The 12844-nt window shown below is 41.9% G+C and overlaps 1 protein-coding gene across 2 annotated transcripts in view; it reads right to left on the bottom strand.

Moving 5' to 3' along the window:
- Window positions 1-201: 201 nt before the first annotated feature.
- mrc2 (mannose receptor, C-type 2) overlaps window positions 202-12844 on the bottom strand; it is a 49730-nt gene continuing 37087 nt past the window's right edge. The window contains exons 21-30 of one of the 2 annotated variants that reach the window (XM_088906077.1): window positions 12072-12186; window positions 10832-10995; window positions 10466-10574; window positions 9910-10145; window positions 8501-8666; window positions 7965-8114; window positions 6938-7057; window positions 6058-6237; window positions 4955-4978; window positions 202-4520 (exon numbers count right to left, since the gene is read on the bottom strand). In XM_088906077.1, the coding sequence (XP_088762203.1) occupies window positions 4300-4520; window positions 4955-4978; window positions 6058-6237; window positions 6938-7057; window positions 7965-8114; window positions 8501-8666; window positions 9910-10145; window positions 10466-10574; window positions 10832-10995; window positions 12072-12186 (1485 nt within the window). In that variant the 3' untranslated portion in view covers window positions 202-4299. The remainder of the gene's footprint in view (window positions 4521-4954; window positions 4979-6057; window positions 6238-6937; window positions 7058-7964; window positions 8115-8500; window positions 8667-9909; window positions 10146-10465; window positions 10575-10831; window positions 10996-12071; window positions 12187-12844) is intronic. The other variant, XM_088906078.1, reaches the window with a different exon arrangement.

Genomic DNA, 12844 nt, shown 5'->3' with positions numbered 1-12844 from the left:
TGTATGCATGTGTTTTCCTGTAATGCACTCTCAATATTTGCCATTTGCCAGGGATACTTGGATTTCCAGAGAAGTCTGAAACTTTAAACAGTACTTAGATTAATTGCCAAAAGGTCCACCTTGAAGCTTAACGAAACATAAAAAAAGCATTTGTAAACACTGCTGATCCCATGTCCAGAGAAACAAAAATGAGTGCAAATATTTTTAATAAAGCGAATATATTTTAATCATTTATTTAAAAAAAGGTAATTGTTTATCAGTAAATTGACTTTACAGAGACACAAAATGTACAAAAAAGCACCCTGCATTACAGTCCCAGACTGAAGTGCAGGGATGAGCTGGAAACAGGCTTGTACTGCCCCTGAACGAGTAACCTTGGAGTAATGCAGAGTACCAGTCAGGGCTGTACAGCACTGTTCTTGAGCAGAAAAGAAAACTGCAATCTTCACTGCAAATTTCTTTCAGTCCAGTTCTTATTCTAAAGAGTTAGATGTTCCTAGGGAATAGATGCTGCGCAGTAAAGTTAAAAGTCTTCCAACAATCACAACCTCACAAACCACTGAACACATCCACAAGAGCAATCACAGAAATTACATCTTCCCTTCCAGAGAAACAGTTACCAGATATTCTCGTCCCACCTTGACCGAGTCTAATTTTTCTTTTATCGTGAGATGTGCCCTTAAACTTGTAGCATATTACATATTTGTATAACATTACTGTAATCATTCTGAGCAACGGAAATATTTTAACAAAATAAATCAAGACAACGGCCACATTCTTTGCTGTGGGCCCTTTTCCAGTTTCTTTAATATAACAAAAAAAAAAAGCCAGTATCAAAAACGTTTTTGGCCTCCATTTAAAAGTCTAAACAGAAAAATCAGAGGAACAAGTGATTAAAGAGAAGAATCTCACGCAAATCCCTTTGGTCCAGGTTCAGTTACTAACGAGCTGGACACATTCAAACTATTTCTCACACCAGAGCAGGGTCCACTTCAGCGTTTCAAGCATTAGTTATCTGAACGTAGTGTCTTTATTCCCAACTGCCAGTACTCCAGCAGTAAGTTAATTTCTTTTTGGGGAACTATAGCTGTCACTGCTTCAACAAAGTCCATCTTTCACACTCCCAAAAATGTTTAAAGGAAAGGAATCCTGAAAAGCTCTACACTGTATTTTCAGATGCAATACAACCACACAGCAACACCAAAGCCCTGTAGAGACTCTGTGTTTGTCTGACATTTAAAAGGGCTCTTAAAACCTTCCAAACTTTCAGAAAATGGGCATTTTGATTCATACCACTGTCTTTTAATAAATTGCATTTATAGTCAATTTTAAAATGATAATTCTTTCCCAGGAGCCCAGAGGAACTGCAGGGGCCATGTGACCAATGTCCAGTGTTGAACCACTGTGACTCTGCCACATCACACTCCTAAGCTTCTCTTTTAATGCTTCAAAAGTGCTGCCCCAAAAAACAATCCATTACATTGCAGATTAAAGACTGGCATTTTAAATTAGGCTTCTTCTGTGTGAGTGAGTGTACCGGCCACAGAATTTCAGCCTAGGCATGTTTCCAGGGGATGTTTTACATGGAGATGTTTCTAGAGTTACTCTTGATTACAAATTAAACGGCAAATTTATCATTCAAAAAGCAAGCATTGTGATATGCCGGTAATTTTTCTAATGGGATTAATAAGTATAGTGAGTAAACATTTAGCTGGGTAATAAGAGAAATGTCACATTGAACTACAATTACGAGAAGGTTCTGCTATGTGTCAGCATGCGTTGAGTGCAAAGGAAAAAGTAAAGAGCTGAAACATTGCATTTCATCTTCCTCCTTTAAATTGTGAACTTGACCTTTACTTGTACCAAGTTCAGCTGTTGCATAGAAAAGTGGAAATTCTGATTCTAATCAGAACATCCTTTCTAAAATACTCTCAAAAACTCATTTTAATAATGTTACCAATAAACCAATAGTATCAGTGGTCATCCCTTCCACTGAAAGCACAACACATTGCTCACTGCATACCCTCAAAACAGCTGCTGCAAGAAACTCCGAAGCTTTGGGAGATTAATCCGTTTAATCAGTAATACAATCCCTCCCAGAAAGCTTAAATGATTTCATTTAGCACAATAAAACAAGAACATCTAGTCCTCTCAAGGCTTAACAATATTCAAACAAAATACTATTTCAAGTATGTCTCACTTTTTTGTTGCATTTTGGAAACTGACCCAGTTGACAAGATGATCAAGAATGTACTACTGTACTGCTCAGATATATACCGATTGCCAGTAAGAATCCTTCATGCCATCTACACTGTCAATAGGAAATATACCACTAAAATTGTTTTAAAAAAGCAATGCATAATGAAAAATCCTTGCAAAAATCCTGTGCATATAAAATGTATAATACTTGGCATGCAGAGGCAAAATCATAGCTCAGATCTGGGTTCTTGTGTTTCATATTTAAATGATTTATTTGTTAGAAATGTGTACCCTTTTACATACTCCAAGAAATCATTTATTCAGAAGTCCAGACCAGGAAAAAAGCACTCAAGTTATTTCCAATTCACTTTTCCTTTCTGCACTATTGTTATTCATGAGATTAATCCAGAGATATCCTTTCAAGCTTGAAAGAGCTAACCAGCCCTGGACTACTGAGTCAAATGGACCTTGAATCTGGAAGAATTTCCACAAGACACCCAACACATCAGGAAATCCAGGCAAATCAAGACGTTTGATTTTAAAGGAAGTAATTCTTCATCAGGAGTAGCTGCTTTAGCTAATAGCCGCTTCATGAAAACTTTATACCTATTCATAACGTCAGACTAGACCCTGAAGTATTCCAACAGGTTCTCCATCACAGGGAACAAGCACCAAGCCCAGCTATTGTTTTCAACTGTACTAAACTTTTCCTCAAGGTACACTGGAAGCCAGCTTCTGTGTGTGCTGAATAAATTCAGTGTTTTACATCTGTCTGGTAATTTTATGCTCCTGATTTTTTTCATTACATATCAGAGTTTGCCTGGGTTTCATTTAATTATTTTCACAGTACTGTAAAGCCAATTAAAATTCAAATCCATAACATAGCCCTCTACTTGTAGCACTGCCAGTTCCCCAACCTTTAATTTATATTGAATTTGTTGCGAGTATGATCAAATGCAGTGTGTTAATGTCTTGATCTGATTATTTGTAAGAACAAGCAAAACTAAAATAGCTGGTCTTTTTTACAGATCCAACACTTCTATGACAAATATGGAATATAATTCTTATGTTTCCCCCCTCAGGATCAAAGGAGAGTGACAGATATCTGAAATTATATGCTTATCTCACAAATGGATTGCTGTGAAAAAAGTTATTAATTATCTGAGTGAGAAGCTGCAAAGGTATATCGTGAAAATGTAGAATACAAGCTCAAGTCTTTTTAGCCTTGACCCTAAAGATAACATGACGGGACTTGATGTATCAGATAGCATTCTGACAAGCATAGTATTATTTATCCCAATAACACCCGCAATCCCTACAACACCTTGTACTAGCACAAACTGCCCCCAGAGCACAAAAAATACAAGAGGGTCAATGTCACACGGTACAAGACAAAGCCATCCTGCTCAGTAGCTACTGATAGCACTCCACAGGCTTGGTGGTCCTCTGGAATCACAGAACAACCTTTCCATCAAAGGCCTGCATGAATGCTGGGCTTGTACCTCAGCCTCTGAGCAGTTTTACCTCCAGCAGGTGCTGTACACCCAAGAGCCCACACTTCCTTTCCAGTCACAGAGGCAATGGGTGCACAGCACATACTACACAATAAAACTGAGCAATAAAGTGTGGGCTATTTATGTAACCAGTCAATCCAGATTAGGAACAGGCAACAGTATAGAAAATCACCAAAGCCATAACAAAGCTGCTTCTAAAAAGGAAAGCAAAGCACAATAACAGAAAAAATACCCTCTAATGTAGAATGCATGTTTAAAGATAACAAATTAGAATTTTTTAAAAAAGTTATAAGCAAGTATAACAATATATACATCACGCGTTATACCTGCTATCAAACTTTAAAAAACACTTCAGTACGCAACCTGAAATAACACATTATGTTTAGAGCAGAAAGCGAAAGAATTCTGGAGCTGCTCTTGCCCGTGCTGGGGGAGTGTCTGAAAGGGCCGTTTCCCCCTGCTCAGCGCAGGGGCTGGTTCTCGTCCATGTGCCGGCTGTGGGTGAGTTTGTGAAGTTGCTGTGCTCAACACAGCCCTTTAGGCAACTTTAGAAGCCTGTCACACTGGCTGGGTCCCAGCTGCTACCTTACTCTGGCTGCTCGTTCATCTCCATGTCGGACACAAGGATGTTCTTCTCGGCCGCCTCGGCAGGGGCGGAGTTGGTGCGGCTGTAGCGCGCCCCCTCGAAGGCTCCCCGGCCCGCCCCACTCCTGCGCCTGTACAGGTAGATGGCCGCCACGATGAAGAGGCACAGGGCCACGGCCGTCACGATGACGATGACGAAGGTGGGCATGTGGTCCTGCTCTGCTGCAGAGGAAAATATTGCAGTGATTAATTTAATTAATTCGGCAAATCTCTTTGTCCCACATACTTCACGGCAATTGAATAAGCACTCTGTGGTATGTTTAACTTGAACAACAGTACTTTGAACATGATCCTTTATAGTATGAAGAAAGGGGTTCCCCGAGAGGTGATTTTGCTCTCTAATGCTACCTGAGGGCCCTCTGGCATGTACCGTATGCCATATGTTACTGCTCCTTGTGCCCCCTGTATATTTCTGGTATTTTACATTTTTTAACTCCCTAACCCAAAAATGATAAGCTTGTGATGTTCAGAATCCCATATACTGTACTGACATCTTAATTGTGCTGACGTTCAAGGTTGTTAGAGCTGTGCTATACTTGAATGCAAAGTCCATCACCAAAGTGTGGGGAAATGGAGCAAATAATCCGCATACTTACCAAATACATGGCTTGATTCAGCATCTGTAGAAAGAAAAGGGAGAGGAAATCATTTTTTTATTCAATTTCCAGAGCACAAAAGCTAGGATTGATACTCCATTTAGCTTGAGCATAATTTTGACAGAGGTCCTTGGGGCTCATAGATCACAGGAAAAGTGTGGGAAGAGCATGACCCAATTTCCCTAGAATTTACTGACTTAGTAAATAGACCTGTAATATATGTATAACTTTCAAACCTTAATGGGATAAAGAGATTAGCAAAGCTACTGCATCCAATGATAGACTTTTGAATCTTTCAAAATGAGATATGAGACACTTTTGTTACTTTCATTAAAAATGTTTTTTTCTGAACCTCAACATTGCAAACAATCAGAGCTTTTAACCCGATGCCTCCCCCCTATTGGTCACACGTTACCTTTTCCTGAACACAGGGTCTTGCTTACAGAGCTTTCCAAGTCAGCTGTTAATAGGCCTCCCACTGCTGGTCAAAGACCTCTACAGTGCACAAACTGCAGGATTATAGCTCTCAAGAACCTGAAAACTCTGTGAAGTCGCCCCCTTATAAACGCCCATGCAATGCCTCCTGGTCATGTTTGTGGAGTTAAAATAGGTGTATGACTCAAAACCCAAAGCAACATAAGCAGTTACATTTTTTTCAGAGAACGACATCACTCAGACCCTCAGCAATGTCACAGGAGAACCAAACTGGTCTCCTCTGTTTGTGCTGCATTTGTACTGCTTTGGATTCTGAGATACTTGGGATTATTTTTTCTGGCAAGTGACATTACTCAGCCAGTAATGTTGTCCCTCCCCCACCCCAGCTCCAGCACGGTGACTCCAGCAGGATCAAATGCACTTGGAATCTGTTTGTACCATTTGTAAGGAGGCCAACTTCACAGTGCCAAGACAGAAAAACCCCTGACCCAGACACTCCTCCTCCATTAAAGCCTACTGGCTTTTGCCAGACCCTTCAGGGAGAAGCAGAAATATTGTCCATCATGCTTTGCCTTCTGTAGAACCTATTTGGTTGGAGAAGCAATCCCTAATGCTCAGGCTCCCTTTCTAATCGACTCTTCAGCACAGGTTTTGTTTCCAGCCCTCACCCCGAGGCCTCTTGCACACGACGCCGTGGCTCTTGTTCTTGCAGGAGCCCAGCTTCCAGACACCGGTGTTGCTCTGGATCCAGAAGCAGGTGTTGGGGCTCAGCATGCTGAGGTTCGCGTCCTGCACCTCCCAGTTGGTGAACTCCACTGCAGAGCTCTCTGGCCAGACCAGGCTGCCCCCTGGGACACACACAGACCCACCAGTACAGCTCTGAACAGCCATCCTCAAATAACTCACCCCCAAAATAAGTCGCCCAGTTTTCAAAATTTCCAGTTGAACTTATTGAATTCACTAATGGAGTCTTATTCCAAAGTTTTACAAGAGGCTTGTTTTTAGATAGATAGATAATACTTTATTAATCTCGTAGGGAAATTGATGAAATTTCTGTCTTTAGAGCACCATCCAAAACTGTCCAACTTAGGTTCATCTTACACCATCTATACAGTTCCGAAATGCAGCTCTGTAAACTTCCATTTTTCTTTAGTGCTCTAACAGTCTTTAATCATACTGCAGGATAATATTCCTGCAAGTTTTATTACTTTGTATCTTGCAAAAACAATTCCAGAACAGAGGAGATCATGTTCATAAAAATTCCAATGTACATATGGCAATAACTACTCTACTTCATGTGCAAACTGGAGCTCCAGAGTAAGTCAGGAACACCGAGCCCATAGCCAACAGCATCAGGGCAGCTACGGGGACATACAGGACATATAGCATAGACATTTAGCTATGACTATGGGGAGCTCATCTCCCATGGATAAGAGCCAGCCTGACCTTAAGCGACCTCTGACCCGACTATAATAGAATAAGAATGCAGGGCACACAGTGCACCATCTGTTTCCGTCCCATCATATTGGCAGGGTTGTGACCTCTGACCTTTTTGGCTAAAGGTGATACCAAGCCATGCCCCATTGGCCTGGTCCTCGTAGGCCTGAATGTGTTCCCACACAAAGCTGTTCTCCGTCTGGTCCATGATGGACAGCATCTGCGCTCCCACTGGGCCGCCACACGGTTGAGCACAGAAGGATGCAACATGGCAGAGACAGGAAAGAAAAAAAAAGGTGAAAAGTGATCAATATAAAGGCAAATGAAACTCGGGCTCCTTATAGCCCCCAGTCATTAATGAAACCACATTTTGATTAAATAAATTTATTACAATTCTCTTGTATACTTTCTTTCTAATTTTTCATCTACGTCCTTCTGCATTCAAACCCCCAACCCCTGCCACCAAGAGTGGTACCCCTCTCTGAGGTTCAATAGCAAAGCAGCACTAAAATTACGTCCGGCAGCTGCTTGGAAGAACTACGCAACTACGAACTACGCAAGCAGCAGCAATCCAAGCCTCCACAGTCCCCCCCCTCCAACACAGCAGCAGTGAGACCAGCCAGCCAGATGCATTTCTGTAGCCAGTGTTGGAGTCTAGATTACTGGGGGAGATCAACTGGTTTCCGTGTACAAGCTTTGATTTTGGACGCTCCTTTGCCACCGTTCTGAACAAAATGTGCCCATTGTGTCCTCTGTAGAGAACATTCACAAGGAATTGGGGCTGTGCTTCATATGGCAACGAGAGAAGTCAAGTGCTCTTGAAAGAGCTCAAAGGAAGCACTTGAGGATTTTTTGAAGCTGTGTACATATTGTCCTAAATGGTGTTCCAGGAAATGTGTTCATCAGAGCATTCAAATATCTGCAACAGTTAAACAATGGCCTATATGAAGCCTGCAATAAGAACACAAATGGAGGAAGCTCATCTCTTTTTTGGCCACCGAAATCCAGCAGATATGCACTGGATGTTTAGACAACCTTACCCCCCAGGGGGCACTCTTATGGTCTAATGGAGAGCAAGGCTAAGGTTACAAACTCCATTGCCTAGCATGTGAAAGTGTTAGCTGGCTGCCAGTCCTACCTTTGCGGCATTTCTGGGCAGCATCTCTATGTGGAAACAGCTTTTCCAGGTGGAAAGAGTAGCAGTGATTCCGGAATGGGATCCAGGAGGAGTCATCCAGAGAATGCGGACAGTGTCCAGAGTAACTCCACTGGTGTTCCTGTGCTGGCTCTGTAGGAAGAGAGCACAACATGCCTAAGAAACAAGCACAGTAACATGCAGACCAGCCCAATACACAGCATAGAAATGTTACTGTGATGCTTTAGCCAGATTGTTACATTGATTGCACAGCTTTTTAAGGACAAGATGTGGAAAAGACACAGTGAAGTCTGTTTGGTCTTTGTGTAAAGAAAATAGGGTATTTAAAGGTTTCTTTTTTCCTTGAAGTGAGAACTGATATCCACTGAATTCCCTTTTATAAAAAAAATCTTGTTTACTTTTGAATTTGAAAGGCAGTCATGTTAATCACACCTAATGAGAATCGATTTTCTAATTAAAACATTTCTTTTGTTTTTACCATATTTAATGAACTGTGTTAACAGTCCATGGTGCAGTACCTGTATTTATCTGGCAGATGGCAGCCTTGAGTTGTGCTTCACAACTGTTCACAGTCCATTTACCCTGTGCGCCCATGGACACACAGCCAATGGTCTTCTTGGGCTCCCCTTCGCCCCAGTCAGTGTAAGTCACCTGATCCACACCCAACCACTGGTAGCTTCGCCCCTGAAGAAGATTTAAGGAAAATCTGGTACAGCAATATCTGCCAGAAGTTGATTCTTTATCCACTGATTCACAATCACAATTTTGTTGTACATGATTCAGTATTTGTTTCTGATGCTTCACAAAAGCTTCACACCAACGATCAAGTCATAAGGTAGCATGTGGCACAGAGAAAAACAATGGAACTACTTTATATTGCATTGTAAACAGATTTTTACACTACACTATGTACATTACTGTACTATATAAATCAATATGCAAGTTACGTTACATAAGCATACTGTATGTGGAAGCTGTAGTGCAATGCCTTTAATAATCTTGCAGGAAGCAACAGGTGTGTGTATTTACAACTGTGTAGACTGTCAGAGTCAGAAAAATCCATCGTTTTTCTTCAAAGGTTTAAGGATTTGTTATCCGTTGATTCCTAAACTGTGTGGATTTTTTAAGAACACATCAGCAGTGTATTCCTTAAACCTGAACCGTTTCTACATACAATGGGTTTCACAAAACCTACAAACGTCATGTCCTGTAAGACTACAGTTAACACTATAGTGTGCTTCTGTTCACGTCAGCAGCGGACAACCTAACACCTGGTTCACACAACAAAGCACCTCCTACACAATAACTAACAATTCTTGCTCACATTGGCTGGCGTGGTTTATATCTAATCCACATCTGTATCTTATATCTGCCGACCTGCTCAACTGAGACGTTACACAAAAGAATAAAAACATGCTTTCTAATGCCTTCTAGCGGTGAGTGTCCACACCAGAACCATCCCAAATGGGCGATTTTTAAAGTCATATGTGTAACCGTTTTGCTTTTCAGGCTGAAATGCACTGACAACTTAAGAAAAGGCCTGCTAGTTTGGTATCACATGTACCACAGTATCACATGCACAGGGACAGTAGAGCAATGTGCACAGTCAAAACACTGTGGAATCATCTAGTTCTGGTAAAAGTACTTCCAACACTCACGTATAAAAACAAACCTTCCATGTCCAGCCCTGCACAGAGCACAAAGCAAAGACTACTTTTCTTGTGTTACTTCTAGGTTATCTGTATTAAAGCGTCATGTATAAAGTGCAAAACATGTAGTTATAAACTAAATAATCCAAATATGCTTTACACATAACGGATGAAGAAGAAAGGAAATCAAGCAAGATTATGTTAGGTTCCAGTCATCAGGCTCGGTGTGTATGGCAGACTGCGGCACAGATGCTTCCTGATCTCTTCTGCGATCTTACCCCAGTATTGTAGAGTCCAATCCAAGCGGGCTGATTAAGATCACTCAGCACCTGGGTGAGGTAGGCCTGCTGATAGGGGTCTTGCACAGAGGCGAGGGTGGCGTTCATGGCGTCACACAGGTGCACTGCGCCCTCCCAGTCCAGCGGCTTCTTCGGGATGCGGTAGGAGATGTTCAGGAACTCATGGGCTCCAGAGAAAGCGGAAGGAAAGGTATCCACACTTGGGAGCAAAGGATCTAGAGATGCAACATTACAGCGACATTAATTAAATCTCTGTTTAATTTACTACTCAATTAACTATTAAAAAGGCCTTAACAGAATCTGTAACTCAATGGTCTTTACAATAATAAGCAGATTAATGACATTTTGGAAGCTTATTTACCATTTTTTTGGGCTTTAAGTGCTTTCCCCCTGACTTTGAAGGGAATTATAAGAGAAAAATAAGTTAATATTCTTAATGTCTTGACATCATACAAACATTTGCACAGAAGGAAAAATAACCCTGTTCAGAAGGAGAACTTCACACATCTCCATGTTTTTAACAAGTCTTCCGCACCTTTTCTCTTCTGGCACAGGAATCCATGTCTTTCCTCTTCGCAACGCTTTGCTGCCCAGTATCCCGTGTTCCTCTCTGGGACGCCATGCAAAACCAGCACACAGTTCACCTGGACATGAGCACAGGAGCCAGTGAACAAACGCGCCCTATTCGGCACATTCATCGCCCCTGCCGCCCTCCGGCCTGCACACGGCAGCCCGGCAGCCCCTGCTGCGTGACAGCACGCTGCCCAGTGGGGACAGGAAGAGCGATGGTAGCGAACAGCTTAAAGGTTATTGGCTGCTACAAATGAGCAAGTTTAGGAAGGGGGAAAAATAACTGCAAGTCCAGACTAAGACCTCATCCAGAGTCCAGAATATGCCATACCGGAGTCTTAGCCTGGAGGGAGTCCCGGTGCTTCACAGGCTGTCCCGGGGCCCAGTTGACGTACGTCAGCGGTTTCTTCTCCACCCACCCGAACCTCTTTGTGAGATCCGACAGGCCGATCCATAGGCCAAAGCTCAGATTAGGAAGGAGGGTGGTGATGAAAGCTGTGGAAAATGTAATACATTTCAAGCACGGCTTGATGCAGTGTTTTTAAAAATGCATTGGCATTCAAGTGCCCTTCGTTCAGGACTGTTGGTAGACAAGGACAAGAGTAACATTCTTCCACCACTAGAAGTACAGTATAACACTCAGTAGGTACCTATCGCAGGGAGAGACCACTGGAGAGCACTACCTTATCAGCGCTCTGCATCTTTCATTTCTGAATGGCTGAAGTTACAAATGGGCTTATTATGCTGGTAAAAACACTTAAGAGAATTGTTACAGCTATAGGAGACTGAAGTACCTCTAAGAATCTAGATACAATGGGTAACACCTGGCTGGTGGGTGGTTGGCCAAGATGTAAGGTGTCCAGATTCAGGTAATTAAATTCCAGGTAAATGATTAAGTGTCAATCAACAGTCCAGAAAGACACCACAGAAGAGGATGGTGAAGCAGAGAGAAAAGAGAAAATGTGGGAACACCTTCTTCCAGATCACCAGGGAAGACCAGACTGGAACAAAGTATCTGAACCTGGTTAAGAGAGCTTGCTATCCTGTTGTTTTTAGGGAACGCCAACTTCCTGTGTAAAAATGGCTCTCCTAGTCAGTGAGTGCATTTTTAGGCTAGGGAGACAAGTTCTCATTCATTTGGTGGCATCTGCATTTACCAAGAGAGAGAGGGTGGTTAGAACATAGGTCTCTGGGACACCTTATTTGTAAACTTGTAGTTTAGTGTGTGTATTGTTACTGGTTAAACATACAGTATATTTATTAACAAATGTGCCTGAATTATTATTTTCACCAAAGCTGTGTTGGAGTACAAAGAATTCATGAGTCTTTAATTTTGCCAACTGCTTGTTTATATTTTATACACTTTTTCCTTTTACCTCCCCCCACTCTGTTTCACCATCCTCTTGATCGTTTTCTGATCTTCTCCCTTTCTGTAACCCCATTTGTACCGGAATTAATGTCCCACATTTACAGTCCATAAACCTACATGTCTTTATTATCTCATTTTTGTGCTATGAACTGCAGCTGAAGGACCGGCACGCTGGAGCAGTGGGCCTGTGTGGAGTTGGTACCTTGCTCAAAGTAATTGGACACAGTGGCCAGACTGGCACCCTGGGTCTCACAGACAGTTTTCGCTGCTCCCCAAGTGATCCTCTTCGACTCCTGGTGCCCGTACACCTTGAAGCACTGTTGGAACATGAGGGAAGATTCCTCAAAACTTCCATCATATATCAAAATGCATGTCTCCATGTGAAATATTTTTATCATTAGTAATTTTGTACTTCATTTCATCCGGCAGCTGCGGTAGGAGAACTCTAGACCCAGAAGACAGGCAATGCCATCAGAGTCATAATTCACCAATAGTCTGTGATGAATGACCCACCAACAGGATCGTGTGGGAGCCTATGCCATCCTACTTTTACCTGATCAATTTATCTAAATCATTTGGTCAGGTTACTACATAAAACCTAGAAGCAATGGCTTTCTTATCTGGAAAGAGGAAATGAAATTGCAGAGACAGCAGAAAAACCAGAGTAAGGCAAGGGGCCTGTGTGACTCCTATGAGTCACTAGGTAATAGGGGAGTGAGATGAGATCCCATTTTGTGCTTGTAAGCAGCTCAGCTTCAAAGAACTGTATTTAAACAGAGATCCAAAGATCAGTTAAGACTCAAGAGCTTTGTAAATTGTTTGTAAAATCCCTCTACATGCTAACAAAGAGGCACTGCTTTCACCTTCAGAACCCCACTACAGGTGGCCTTAACTAGGCAGCTAATGAAATGTTATTTAAAGACTATGCTCATTATTAACAGTATTTAAATGCTGTGCTCATTGTTAATAGTATAA

The sequence above is a fragment of the Atractosteus spatula genome, chromosome 26, assembly GCF_055471065.1.
Source record: "Atractosteus spatula isolate fAtrSpa1 chromosome 26, fAtrSpa1.hap1, whole genome shotgun sequence".
In the NCBI taxonomy this organism is placed as follows: domain Eukaryota; kingdom Metazoa; phylum Chordata; class Actinopteri; order Semionotiformes; family Lepisosteidae; genus Atractosteus; species Atractosteus spatula.
This window is presented reverse-complemented; position numbering and strand designations above follow the sequence as displayed.